Below are 13,790 nucleotides of genomic sequence, written 5' to 3'. Positions count from 1 at the left end.
TAGGTAACATTGCCCCCATTTTCCAGGTACGTTAGCCAGATTCTTGGTTGCCAGAGACAGAAATCCACCTCAAAACAGCTTAAGAAAAGCAGAGGTGACCTGATCTACATAAGTGACAAGTTCAGGGGCATCTGCTATAGGCATGGCTGGACCCAGGTGCTCAGAGGTATCAGCAGAAGTGGGTCTGTCTCTCTCCACTTCCCCGCTCTGCACGGGCCTCATCCTCTGGCAGGCTTTCTGCAGGGGTGGCAGAGACGACCACCAGCAGCTGCAGGGGTACTCGCTACCGGCTCAGCAACATCCAGTGCAAAGAGAGAGTGTCTCTTCTCCGTTTGTTCCGGTGAAAGTCCTGGGAGTTCTCATGGGCCCGGCTTAGGTCAATTGCTCAACTCTGAGCCCACGACCATGGCCAGCGATGGTGCGCTCTGATTGCTCAGGTCTGTCACAAGAGTGAGGAGGAGGAGCCATTCCCACTCATGGCTGGAATGGGTTCCCGATCAGAAAGCCTATTTCTACCAGAAAAAGCAGAGCAAGTAACAGCCTTCTGGCCCCTACAGGAGAGGAGGAAGCCGAGGCTCTGGGAGGTGCACGGGCTCGCTCAAGGTCGTATGGCCACTGCAGAGCTGGGGTCTGCTTCCTCCCCACTGCCCTGTTCTTCCTGCGCTGCTCGCCCCTCCCATGCTGGTTACCCGTCCTCCCCGCAAACACTTCTGTGAGTTGGAGATGGTGCTAGGTCCAGGCAGAACATAATGTTGCCCCTACAGTCCCAGATTTTATTTATTTTTTAAACTGCAGCATGAGGCACCTGGGGTCCCAGATCCTCATTCAGGTTCTGTTCGCAGACAGGTGTCACCTGGAAAGAGCTGATGTCCAGGGCCTCGGTTTCCCCAGTGCACTGAGGGTGGGCAGGGTTGGCAGGGTCCCAGCCCCTCCTGCTCTAGCCCTATGGCCCTGCACTCTCTCCCTCCAGGAAGCTCCACTGCACGCGCAACTACATCCACATGCACCTATTCGTGTCCTTCATCCTGCGCGCCCTGTCCAACTTCATCAAGGATGCCGTGCTCTTCTCTTCGGATGACGTCGCCCACTGTGATGCCCACAGGGTAACAAGCCTGGGTGCCCCACCGTGTGGCCAGGCCTGCCTGCCTTGCACACCCTAGCTTTGGAGAGGGTAGTAGCCCAGTTGTCCTTCCCCCAGGTCTGCTGAGGCTGCACTTAATGCCAAGGGTAAAGCGGCTGGGCCAGGAGGTTCAGGGAGCACCCGTGGCCGCACACGCACAATCTGGGTCACGTATGACAGCAGTTTACCGGGGAGCTGTGGGGGTTGCTGCTCAACTCCCAGTGTCCAGGAGTGAATTAGAGACTCTGGGAATTAGATACACAGTGAGACCTCTCTTTTCCCTGCTCCTGCCTGGCTGCAGACAGATGACCAAGTGCAGAGAGGGTTGGGGTTGGTTGGAAAAAGAAAAGGGTGAGCATGTGCCTGTATGTCTGTATGCGTGTGTTTGTAGGAAAACAATTGTGTTTCGTTAAATCTAACCCCCTTCCTCCTTCCAAATGCCCAGATGACTCTTAATTCATCTCAGTCATACCATGTGTCAGTTGGGAATTCCTTTCCTGCAAATAAAAGAAAACTGTACGTTAGTGGCTTAAACAGATGGAGACTGTTTCTCACAAAAGCTGTCCACAGATGAACAAGCCAGAGGAGGCATAGTGGCTTCATGATGCTATGAAGAACACAATCCCTCTTTTTGCTCTGCCATCCTCAGTGTAGACCTTTGAGCTCATGCTTCACACCACGTGGTTGCATTATGGCTGCTGCAGCCTGTCTCATTGTCCAAGAAGAAAGAAGGTCAAAGGTGAAGGGCTTTTTCCTTTTGGGTGGCTTTGCCTTTCTGTTTGGGAAAGGATGCCCTCCCAGAAGACTCCTACCTACATCTCATTGGCTAGATTTGTGTCATGTGACCACACCTAATTGCAAAGAAAGCTGGGAGATGGCGTTTTTACTATCGCAGTCCCCATAGTAGAGGCAAGCAAGGGAGAAAGAGATTGAAAATTGAGATTGGTTCAGCCAACCTGCCTGCCACTTGCCACCACTCACACGTTTGTGTTGTTTCTAGTTTGTGTGTGTGTGTGTGCGTGTGTGTGGTTTCTGACTCAGACTGAGAAGTCCCTCAAGTAGGATGCAGGTCTCTCAAGGAGATCTCCAGGATCAAAGGAGAGCACCCGGCTGGGAGTCAGGAGCCTTGGATTCCGGCCCTACCCTATCACTGACCAGCAATGCGCAAGTCCAGCAGTGCCCAATGGGGAATCTTCTTGGGTTTCACCAAACATCAGACTCACAAGCTGACCATGGGCCTTGCTGGAAATCGGAGCCTCTGGGAAGCTGTAGGGCAAGAAGCACAGTGGCCCACCAGGCAGCACTGGGTGCTCCTCCTCAGGTCTGTCCTCGCACAGTCCACGCAGCAGCCCTAGAGCCATCCCAGGAGCTGTCCTCTCCTGAGGGGACAGCTCAGTGTGAGGAAAGCAGATTCACCACAGGACAAGTACAGGAGCCATGCTGGCATGGAGGCCTCATGCCCCACGATCTCGTGGGCATAGCTTCCAGGGACCCCGGCAGGGGGACATGCCTGTTGAAAGAGTCACTGCATTGGGGAAACCCAACATTATAGCCACCCTTGGGGACATCTGGAGGTCTCCAATCCTCGTGCAATGTACCAGTCAGGGGCCATTTTTATCATAGTCAATGTTGGCTCTTAGCATAATTGCCACATCGTTTCATTATCTGTTTCCAAGGAAACTGAGCTTGGAAAGGTTTTGTTAACCCTTTGCTCAGAAATCCCTTCCCTCTCTAGGCCTTAGTTTCCTCCTCTGAAAAATGAGGGGTTTGGGCAGTATCTGACACAGTTCCTCATCTAGCCTGGCAGCCAGCTCCCGAATTCAAACCCAGTTTCTGCTCCTGCAATGGCTCATTGACCATCTTGGCTGAACCCACTGGGCCTGTGGACTTCCACTCTCTAGAGAATTCTGTGGGCCTGGTATGCTGATGGGGAAAGGCCACAGGAGATGGCCTTGAACCCCAGAGGCTTGCTCTGTGGCCTGGCTCCTGCCCCCAGAACACCCTGTTGCTTTTTTGGGGGCTGGCCATTGAGGGGAAGGCCAGTCACCCAGCCTGGGCTCACCTGCCTCTCTCTGTCCAGGTGGGCTGCAAGCTGGTCATGGTCTTCTTCCAGTACTGCATCATGGCCAACTACGCCTGGCTGCTGGTGGAAGGTCTCTACCTTCACACGCTCCTCGTCGTCTCCTTCTTCTCAGAAAGGAAGTACCTCCAGGGATTTGTCGCCCTTGGGTGGGGTAGGTTTCTCCATGGGTTTGGAACCTGGGTTGTTTGTGGGAAGGGGCAGCAAGTTGAGAGTCAGAAAGATTTGGCTGCTAGTTCCAGCTCCACACTTAACTAACTTGTGTAATATTAGGCAAGTTGCTTGATGATTAACCCTCTGGTCTCAGTTTATTTATCTGTCAAATGGGAAATAATAGCTAAAATGTGGCCCCAATTCCTGGCATCCAAAGCCTTTCACAATTTGGTACCACCCAACACTGTTGTCTCATCGTCCTGAGACAGACATTCCTATGTTCTCTTTCTTGCTTCCTTTCCGTAGCAGGATGCTTTTCACTGCTGGTGTCAGAAAATTGGGCTGAGATAGGCTTTAAACATAAAGGAAATTAATTGGTGCTTATAACTGAGAAGTCCAGGGATTGTCAACTTCAGGCAGCAATGAATCCAATAGCTTAACAACGTTTCTTTCTGTCTCCACTTTGGCTTTTGTAACATCAGCTTTGTTGCTAGGCTGGTGCTCCCAACGTAACTGCCAGCAGCTTCTGCTACTGGCTTCCTTGCTGCCGAGCTCCAGTAGAGGAAGGAGGAGACTATGTTCCAGCATTCTCAGCAAACATTCCGAGGTTCACTCTGATTGGACTGCTTAAACTCATACACATCCTTGAACCAATCACAGGGGCCTGAGAGTAAAAAATATGCTGATTGGATTAAGCTATTCAAACCGCGTGGCTTTTCAAGGAGAATTCAGAACTCAGTTTCCAGGAAAAAGGGGAAATGACGGCAAGACGGCCAACTGCAGGCCCCCAATCCATCTCTTCCTTTCCTTTCTGGTCACTGAAGATGATGACAACCTCCCTTTCTTGAGCGCTGACTGTGTGCTGGGTTCCATGCTTCACACATATCATTTAATCATCACAACAGCCTCCAGAGGCCTCTCAGAGACCTCGGCTCAGAGACCTTGGCTCAGAGATGTGACAGAACATGCTCAACTCACACCGTAGACAAGGGCAGACCCAGGACTCAAACCAAGGCCTGTTTCCAAAGCCCATTAACTTTTATTCTGCCATTAACAAACAGCCACCCACCCAGCCACCCAGCCACCCATCCCTCCATCCATCTATCCATTGTTCATTTGATAAACATATGTAAGTTACCCACTAGTTCTAGACAGAGAGCTAGGTTCCTATGAGTAACTCACAGGCTTACAGTGATAGTCATGTGCCAGCCATTAGCTTCCTTTAGTTTCTTCCTGGTACCTTTAATTAAGAGGTGTCCCTGCCAGGATGCCCTCCACTGCCTTTTCTGCTTGTCTAAATCCTTACGTGCAAGGGCCCTGTCTCCTCATCAGGGAAGCTGCCAGAGCTGGCAGAGCTTACTGAGACCTTCTGCTTCTGAATCTTGGCAGCCTGGTTAGCACATGACCTTCAGCCAGTAGGAGCTTGTAGGGTTGTGCAGATGTCTGCAGAGGCCAGCAGTCCCAGAGCACCTGGGGACCAGGGACTTGCCTTATACAGCTGACTCTGCCAGAACAAGTACCCAGTTTGGAGCCCAACTCACTGAACTTTAAATCTCAGATCTACCAGGATTTAGCTGTATAAACACGGACAGTTTCCCCACCTATAATATCAGGATTGTGATTGATTTAACATTCTTTGAGCACGTCTCTGTATTCAGAGATTACAGGAAAAAAAAAAAAAACAGTCCCATTACTAATGGGGAGACAAAAATCACACTTTGAGAATATCTCTGCCACAGGTTTTCAAGAGGTTGGAATGAAATAATGAGAGTCTTCCTTTCTTCCTCAAATATTTACTGAGCCTCTGCTATATGCCAGGCCCTGTGCTAGGTGCTGAGGATTGAGTAGCAGGTAAAGCAGCAGTGATTCCTTTCCTGTCTGCCTGCCAGGCCCCAGAGAGACCCTGAAGGAGCCCTGGGAGGCCTGAGGCTCCTCCAGCCATCCTGAGAAGCCTTTCTCATGCAAAGGTGATGGTCCCAGCCTCAATTTGTATTAGGTTGCCTAAATGGGTACAAATCCATTGTAAAACTTTGCAAAAATGATTGCTTTTTAAGTAGAAAAAAAATTACCCTAGTCCCATATAGTGAACTTTTTCTGGGATTTCTTTCCAGGCTTTGTGTCTACTCACAATTTTTCCCCATATAGTTGTGGTCATTCCATGTGTAGAATTTGGAATTTTGCTTCTTTCCATTAACATATAAACATGTTCTGTATTATTTCAAATCTTTCACATTTTTAATCACCATGTAGATATATTTAACCAGATACCTATTGTTTCGACATTTTGATTGTTTCCCATTTTTCACTTTTATAAATAGCACAGTGATGAGTACTTTTATGGGCAAAGGTTTTTCTGTATGTAATACAGAATCCCAGAATTCAGATTACTGAATCAAAAGGAGTGAACTCTTTCAAGACTTTTGATGCTTATCCAAAGCTTTTGCTTTATGCCCACAAAAGAGTGATAGCTCTGGCTTGTGCAGGGGATTAACCAAGCTCCCCCTCAGCGAGTGAACTTGGACGGGTGGTTCTGACCATTCTGCATCTTGCCCGGCCCCATGCCCGGAGTCTCTGAGTCAGTGGGTCTAGGGGGGCCCGAGACTCTACATTTCTAACAAGTTCCCAGGTGATGCTGGTCCAGGGACCACACTGAGAACCACTGACTTAAAACTATCAATTTTTCAAACTTTCCATCCAAGTTGCCAGTACAGATGGAAGGCAATGAACAGGTGCCCCTCAAAATCCATCTTCTTTTCCCAAAGCATCCAGAATTGAGGCAAGACATGTTTTAAATTGTTATTTTTACAGAGTCATATTTGCAGTTGGTTTAAAGAATTAAACAGGACTATAAGGTTTATAAGGAACATAAGCAGCTCCTGCCTCCACTGCTGTTTCTGAGCTCTGCTCCCCGGGAGTCAGGCCCTGCAACTCTTGTAGCTGCTCCTCCTAAGCCCACTCTTGTATTTCTAAACAATGTACTTCTATTTCTTGATGTGTCTGTTTGAAGCATTAGTTGTTGGCTCTTTATGATGGAAAATAAGGATATAAAATTTTTCATCCACTATTTCTGGTTTCCAGTTACAGTTTCTCACAATTTTTGGTTAAACCATATTTAGTACATACATTATTATATCCATGTAAATATTGTTTACTACTGAGCCAAGTGGCATATAATGATTTTACTTCCAATCTTATTTAACTATTCATTTTTCCTGGAGTCATTTTTCATTTATTGATTGTTATATATATTGCTGTCATTCACTCGCCTAAATTCTTTGGAAAACCCTTCAGTGCTATTTTCCAAATCATCAAACGCAGTAGGAAATCTATCAGTTCCTATTCGTTTGTTGGTTTCCTGCTGTATTAGTTTCCTAACGCTGCCTTAACAAATTGCCACAGACTTGGCTTAAAACAACAGAACTGTATTTTCCCGCCGTTCTGGAGGCCAGAAGTCTGAAATCAAGGGGTTGGCAGGGTTGGTTCCTTCTGGAGGCCTTGGAGGAAAATCTGTTCCATGTCAGTCTCCCAGTTTCTACTGGTGGCTGGCAGTGCTTGGCATTTCTCGGCTTGTAGCCACATCACTCCCATTTCTACCTGTGTCTTTATGTGGACTCTTTCCTCTGTGTCTCCTCGCCCAGTCTACTATGGTCTTCTTATAAGGATGCCAACTGTTTTGGAGTAAGGTCCCCCCAATCCAGTGTGGCTTCATCTTAACAATTACATCTGGAAAGACCTATTCTGAGGTTCTGGGTAGACATGAATTTGCGGGGGTACACTATTCAACCCATTATATCTGCCAGTGTTCTTTCTAGAGCTTTCTACCTTCTTGTTTGATTTGGGCTAGTTGTTCTCTAGACTTACTCAGCTCCCTTCATGCTGAAAATTCCTTTCACCTTCTTTTGCAAATCCTGTTTCCTTTCTTTCTTGTCTCCTCTTTTGGTTTACTCTCTAGTTGTGTGGGAGCACATCCTCCAGTATCTGTCCAACAAAGAGTACCTGGAAGGAATGTTTTTTGTATTGCATATCTGAAAATCTTTTTGTTCAACTTTCACACCTAATTTGTTGTTTTGTTGGCCATAGAACAGGTTGAAAAATCATCTTCCTCCAGAATTTTGACGGTCTTGTGTTTTGGCATCTGGTGTTATGGGGAGTGTCATGCCATTTTGCTTCCTGAGCCTCTTTACTCACTTCTCTCTACATAAGCTGCAAGATGTGCTCTGCTGCAGGTCTCTTTTCATCCATTTTGCTGGCACACGGTGGCCTTTTGATCTGGAAACTCAGATCCTTCATTTCTTGAAAATGTTCTTACATTATCTATTTGATCATTTCTTTCCCTCTGGTTTCTAAACTCTTTTCTGAAATTCCTTTTATTCAGATGGTGCACATCATGGAATCAACCTCTCGTTTTCTGATTTCTTTTCTCCTGCTTTTTAGTCCACTGTCTTTTGTTTTGCTTTCTGGAAGTTCTAGTCTTTATCTTCTAACCCATCTATTGCATTTTGAATTTTAGTTATCATATATTCAATTTCTAAGCCTTCTTTCTTGTCCTCTGAATGCTCCCTGTTGACAACATCCTGTTTGTGTCTTATAGATGCAATCTCTTCTCTTATCTCTCTGATGATATTCCTTAGGGTTGTTTTGTTCAAGTTCCTTCTGCTCCCTGTATGGTCTGTTTCCTCTAAGTTCCTTTTCTCTGATTGTTTTGGTTTTTGTCTTTTATGTAATAAGATGTCAGTGACCTCGGCTGTCTGTTCCTATTTAAGAATGAATCACTTCAGAGCCAACTGCAGGCTTGGGGGAGGGGGAGCTTTTCTCTCTTGAGAGAGACTGGGCTGGAAGTGGCCACTGTGTTGAGGGTGTCCCCAGCACTGCTATCTATAGGCCCTTTGTCCCAGCCTGCTCATTTCCTCTAGAAAAGAATCCTTTAATCTCCTGCCTGGGTGGGAGGTAGAGGACGGGGGGGGGGGTAGAAAGCTGGCTGCCAGAGGTCTGAAAACTAAGTGGCCCGAGAACCGGGCTTTTACCGTTCAGCCTATAGATGAGTATGTCCATGAGAAGTGCAATCTGAGCCACACATATATCTTTAAAATTTCTATTAATAGTAGCGACAGTAAACACAGTAAAGAAACCCAGGTGATATTGGTTGCAATAATATTTTCAATTTAACCCAGCATAACAAAAATAGTACTACTTCTATGTGTAATTAATATGAAAGTTATTAATGACATAGTCTATATTCTTTTATTCATGCTAAGTCTTCAAAATCTGGTATGTAGCTTCTACTTACAGCGCAGTTCAGGTGGGACCAGCCAGTGGCGAGTGGGCTCCATACTGGGCGGCACAGGTGGAGACCATCCCTTCATTCTCGTGTTCAGCAAAGCGCCCCTCCCGCCCTCTGCTGGCTGGAGCCCCAGGTCTCCTGGGCTCAGTTTCTCCAGAGAATAAGCTGTCAGGGATTCAGCTATAATTGTTTGGTCTCGTGTTGTCCACCTGGGGTGGTTACCTGTGTCATATCCAGGCCTCCACACCACCCTGCTGTCCAAGCCCGACCCGCCTCCTGCCCCGGCCGAGCACCCCAGGTGCTCTCCGCAGCATTGCCCCAGGCACACTTCAGTGTCAGCTTTCTACCCCCAGGACATCCTCTGCCGGCTTTCCCTGTTCCTAAATGTGTTGACATCTCTTGTCCATTCCGCTCTTCCTTCCCAGTCTTTGTGCTTATGGGCTTGTACCATTCCCATTTCCTTACTATTATTATTTTGGAGGGGCTTCAGGGGCAAATAGAGATAAATGTATAAGTTCAGTTTGCCGTGTCTAACCAGCAGTCAGGAAATGTATTTTATCTTCTAAATTCTCATGCACTTTCTCTTCTCTAGTCCAAAGTGTATTTTTGTTTAATATGATAGTGACAGCTTACATTACCAGTTAAATGGCCAAACTGTTTACAAACCAGTATTTGTGTAATATTTATGCTTCTGCCACGACCTGTGTTCACCCCCCACACTGCCCCCACCATCAGGCAGATCCCAGTTAGTAAAGGGGCTCCATGAGCCTGCCCAGAGGTCCCAGTCCCCTCCTTCTCTCCTGAGGTCCCCCAGAGTCTGGCCCAGGCTCCCAGGACACCTCAAACCCCAAGTGGCCTTTGGGATCTGTCCAATCCTGCCTCAGTTCCCAGGACATTCCTGACACCCTTGAAGCATGTGGCTACACATTTACATAGGGTGGCAAAGGGGTTTCCATGGAAACCAAATCATGGCTGCTGCTCAGTAGCTGGACGGGGTAACTGATCGTTTTGCTTCTCATCTGTATGTTGGAAACTGAGTCCTCTCTCCTTCACCCTTCCCTTTATTTTTAATCCTAAGGTTCTCCAGCCATTTTTGTTGCTTCATGGGCTATGACCAGGCTCCTTCTGGAAGACGTTGGGTAAGCTATCGGAAGGAGAGGTAATAAGAGCGTATTTGCCCAGTTTTTCAAACGGCGTAGATACTTCTTTGCAGCTATGTGGGAAAGGCCTGTTTCTCACATTAGGGCCACAGAAGAGCTCTCTGGAGTAATGCCCATCGCTCCCCAGGCATGAGTTTCCAGACGGGCCACCCTCTCGGCCTCAGCCACGCCTGCACCCTCCGGGGCCCCCAGTCTTCTTGCCCACCTGCCAGCTCTGTGCACAGGTCAGGCGCGACACTAGAGCCATCAGTCAGGTGTTGCTCTGTGGAGGAGGCCCACGCAGCTTTTCCCTCCTCCTGGGATCTCCCTCCTAGGCGCCTCCCCAGCCCTGTGTGTTTAAGAGCCCTGCAGAGCCAGGATCTAAAGAAGTCAGGCTCTGAGGGTGGAGGTAAGCCCCAGGGACTCACCTGGAAGTAGGCATGTGGGCGGCAGGTTTGACAGAGCTGGGGATGAAGTGAGGCAGCCTGATGCGGTGGGAGTCGGTTTCTCAGGGGCATAAAGACACAGCCAGGCCCAGGAGTGGACTAGGTTGGGTGACGTGTCTAAGTCTCGTATAGTCCAAATTCAGTCCCAAATAATTGCTTCAAAATAAATTTTTTTAATTGGATAAATTCGCTTTAAAAAAAAACAAAAACAAAACTCTGTTTTTGGTCTCTCTAGAAAAAAATGGAAAGGTCTGTCAACATTTCCCACTTTTCCCTGTAGCAGAAATCAGCAGAGCTGTGGCTGCCTGGAACCCCAGTTTGCCAAGTACCCCCCACCCCTGACATGCCCTGCCCTGAGGCTGCATCCAGCCTCGTCGCTCACTGATGCCATCTGCCTGGCCCCTGTGAGTGGCCGACTTGCCGTCGTGCCCCCCAGTGAATCCTGCCGAGCTAGCTTTGGGATCTGGGGTCTCACAGACATGCACAGAGACAGGTGGCCACTCCCGTGGGCCCCACTGCGCTCCTGGGTGGCAGGAAAGGGGCAGGTTCTAACGGTGCTGGGCACACCACCGCAGCAGCTCAGGGCCACAGGCGTGGGTCCTTCATACCAAGGGCCACCTCAGGGAACGATTTCCTGCTGGCCAGCCCAGCCCCCACCCCCTAACCACGCCTGGCTGTCCCTCCCACAGGTGCTGGGACATCAACGCCAACGCGTCTATCTGGTGGGTCATTCGAGGGCCTGTGATCCTGTCCATCCTGGTGAGTGGCCATCCTCCCCTGAGCTGGGGGTCAGCAGGAGGAATGGGAACTAGCCTGCAGCGGCAGAGGGCAGGCAGACAGGGCTCCCTCCAGGTGCCAGGAGGTCGGCAATCGGTGGGTGGGAGTGGGGAGGGGGCGGGCTGGAGGCAAGAGCTTGCAGACCTCGCTCTTTTCCAGGAGCAGCAGCTGAAGTGTGGTGAGCAGAGCTCCTTGTCCTAAACCGGCTGTCTTCACTGGCCTGAAATTCTACCCTCACTGGTTCAGAGCTGGGGGTCTTGGTCATTTTGCTAGGCATTCTCTGGTTACCCTGGGACGAGTCACTGAGCAGGGATCACAGGACAAGGCCGGGTGCAGCTGGGGAAAGCTGAGTGAGGCCTGGCCTTGGGACTGGGCAGTCTGGCGCAGGCCGGAGTGGTGGCCCCGGGGCAGAGGTGCAGCCCGTGTGCATCACCTGGGAGCTCTTTAAAAATATGGATAGCCAGACATTTGGCCGTCATTGTTCTGGCGAGGGGCCGGGGCACCGGCCTTATTTTTAAGTGCCCAGCTGATTCTGCTCTGCACCAGGGTTGACGGCCCTGTAGCCCAGCCTGTGGGTGTGGGTAAGAATAGCAGGTCGGAGGAGGGGGACACCTGTGTCAGGGTGTGCCAGCTAGTGCACTCGGGTTTTGAGGAAGAGTTCTCCAGACAAAGATCAGGATAGAAAGAAGTTTATTTACTTTTCCTTGGGTGGAAAAGGGCCAACACAGAAGTGAAGGAGGTAGAAAATGTTGGCAGAGAGAACGAGGGAGTCAGGCTTTTTATTTAGGGGGTGAAGAAGGTTTATGGCTGTAGCCAAATTAACAGGGTACTGCTGCGCCCACTCCGTTCTTCCTTCTTGGCAGCAGGATGATAACAGAAACTGCAGCAGGACGTCAAAATCCAAGCGTTGGCTCCCCCGCCCCACCTTTCCTTAGAGACAGGATTATCTCTGCCCTGCAGATATGGCTGAGGCCTGAAGCTCGCACCCTGCTGTTCACTCAGGAACTCTGTAAAAGCAGATTCTCAAAGCAATTTTGAAAGAGAGAGATGGACATCTCTTTTCCGTCTGTTCAGCTCTTTCCAGAAATTGTGCAAAACAGAACTTCTGCAGGGTGCCTGTTATCGAGAGGATTCATAAGATTGATCTCTAACTATTACTAGGAAATCATGAGATTAGATATTTTCCTCTTAAATTTTGCAAGGCCGCCCCTTTCACCATGGGGACACAAGGGGGTCATCTCATGGGTGGAATCAGCCCCACAACTGGAACTAAGGCCCACACGGTTCAGAGGGTGCCCCAGGCTGCAGAGCCAGTCGACAGAAAGTGCCCTTCACAGGCTGGCTGGGGTGGGGACGGGGGAGGGCACAGGACAGGGCAGCAGGACCCTCCTTTTCCACTGGCTGACTGGGGGACCTCTTGGGACTAGTTGGGAGGAGGGAGCCATTCCATGATAACCTTTTTTTTTTGCCCCAAAGTCATCAAATTCACACCAAAAAATTGCAAAATACAAAATATATTTTTAAAAAGACAATAAAATCACTCATTGCTCTACCACTTAGATACACGTTATGAGCATGTTGTGCTTTTCCTTCCTATATTTTTCTTTGAGCATACATACTTTTCTTTTTCAAAATGCTTAATATAGTTTTGTATTAGAGTTGGGATTTTTTTTTTTCCACTTAGCAATAGATGTGAGCTTTCCCATGTCATTTGAAATTATTTGAGGAACTGATTTGCTATGGCTGCATCATATTCCTGCAGGAAGCTATTTCCTCATTAGTTAATTAAGCCAGCCCTGCTGTTATTCTGGGACTTGGACAACCCAGCCTGGGAGAGCCCCGGACGGGGGTCGCCCAGCCCCAGTGTTCGGGGCTGGTTTCAGAGGACTGTGGTCTACCTAGCGATTAAGGATGTTGGGTGGGCACTCCTGATGCAAAATATCTCCCCACCAACCTGTCATGGGGCCTGGAATTCCACTGTTTAAAAATAGGCTCTTTCTTCGGATCTTAAAGATTTTTTTTCTTTTGCCTTCAAGTGCTCGCTATTAAATACAACTCTAAAGCAAACTAAATTAAATTAAGTTGTGCTCAGTTGACACCATGTATAGGCAGGTCAGAGCAAGACGAGTACAAAAGTTGCTGAGAAGCAGGGTTTCCCAAGAAGCCTGCTGGGCCAAGAGTCCTAGACGGTGCTAGTCCTGTGTCTTTTGGCCAGCGCTCCCGGCCCCAGGCAACCCAGGAACAATGAGGGTGCGGGCTGGGTGATCGCATTGATCCCTGCTTCTGTAAAACGGTACTGGAGCAGGCGGGTGAGAGGGAGGAGAGATGCTGCCGTGTGGGCAACTTCATAACGTTGCTGGGGTTGGGGGGAGGGGACAACAAAAGAAATAAAAAGACTGCATTCCTGTCCTCAGGAAGTTATGATTGAATTGGCAGATAAGTGGGCACACACGTATTTGACAGATGCATGTATTTGGTCCCTTTAAGATATTTTAACAGATTAACTGCCACGTGAGTTGTATTTAACTCACGCTAGTTTTGAGCCTGAGGCCTCATGAAGCATATGTAACTCACACGTCTCTTCACCTTGGGAGGCGTGAGAACTAATTTTCAAGTTGTATATAACTCATACACAGAAAACGATAAAAAATAACAAATTTTTCATTAACTTAGAAAGGATCGTTTTGTTTTTGAATTTTTTACTCTATTTTTGTAATAAAACACCATGGCCCCAAGGAAAAAAAATTATTTTTCTAGTGTGGCAGTCAATGTGTTAATTGCTCTCACACAAGAA

General features: G+C 48.5%; 1 protein-coding gene across 1 annotated transcript in view; it reads left to right on the top strand.

Moving 5' to 3' along the window:
- SCTR (secretin receptor) overlaps positions 1-13,790 on the top strand; it is a 74,058-nt gene that overhangs the window by 50,714 nt on the left and 9,554 nt on the right. The window contains exons 6-9 of the mRNA XM_069461296.1: positions 971-1,103; positions 3,201-3,354; positions 9,713-9,773; positions 10,909-10,978. Coding sequence (XP_069317397.1) covers positions 971-1,103; positions 3,201-3,354; positions 9,713-9,773; positions 10,909-10,978 — 418 coding nt within the window. The remainder of the gene's footprint in view (positions 1-970; positions 1,104-3,200; positions 3,355-9,712; positions 9,774-10,908; positions 10,979-13,790) is intronic.

This window comes from Eulemur rufifrons, chromosome 1 (genome assembly GCF_041146395.1).
Source record: "Eulemur rufifrons isolate Redbay chromosome 1, OSU_ERuf_1, whole genome shotgun sequence".
Taxonomy (NCBI): domain Eukaryota; kingdom Metazoa; phylum Chordata; class Mammalia; order Primates; family Lemuridae; genus Eulemur; species Eulemur rufifrons.
The sequence above is the reverse complement of the archived record's forward strand: the minus strand, read 5'-3'. Positions and strand labels throughout refer to the sequence as shown.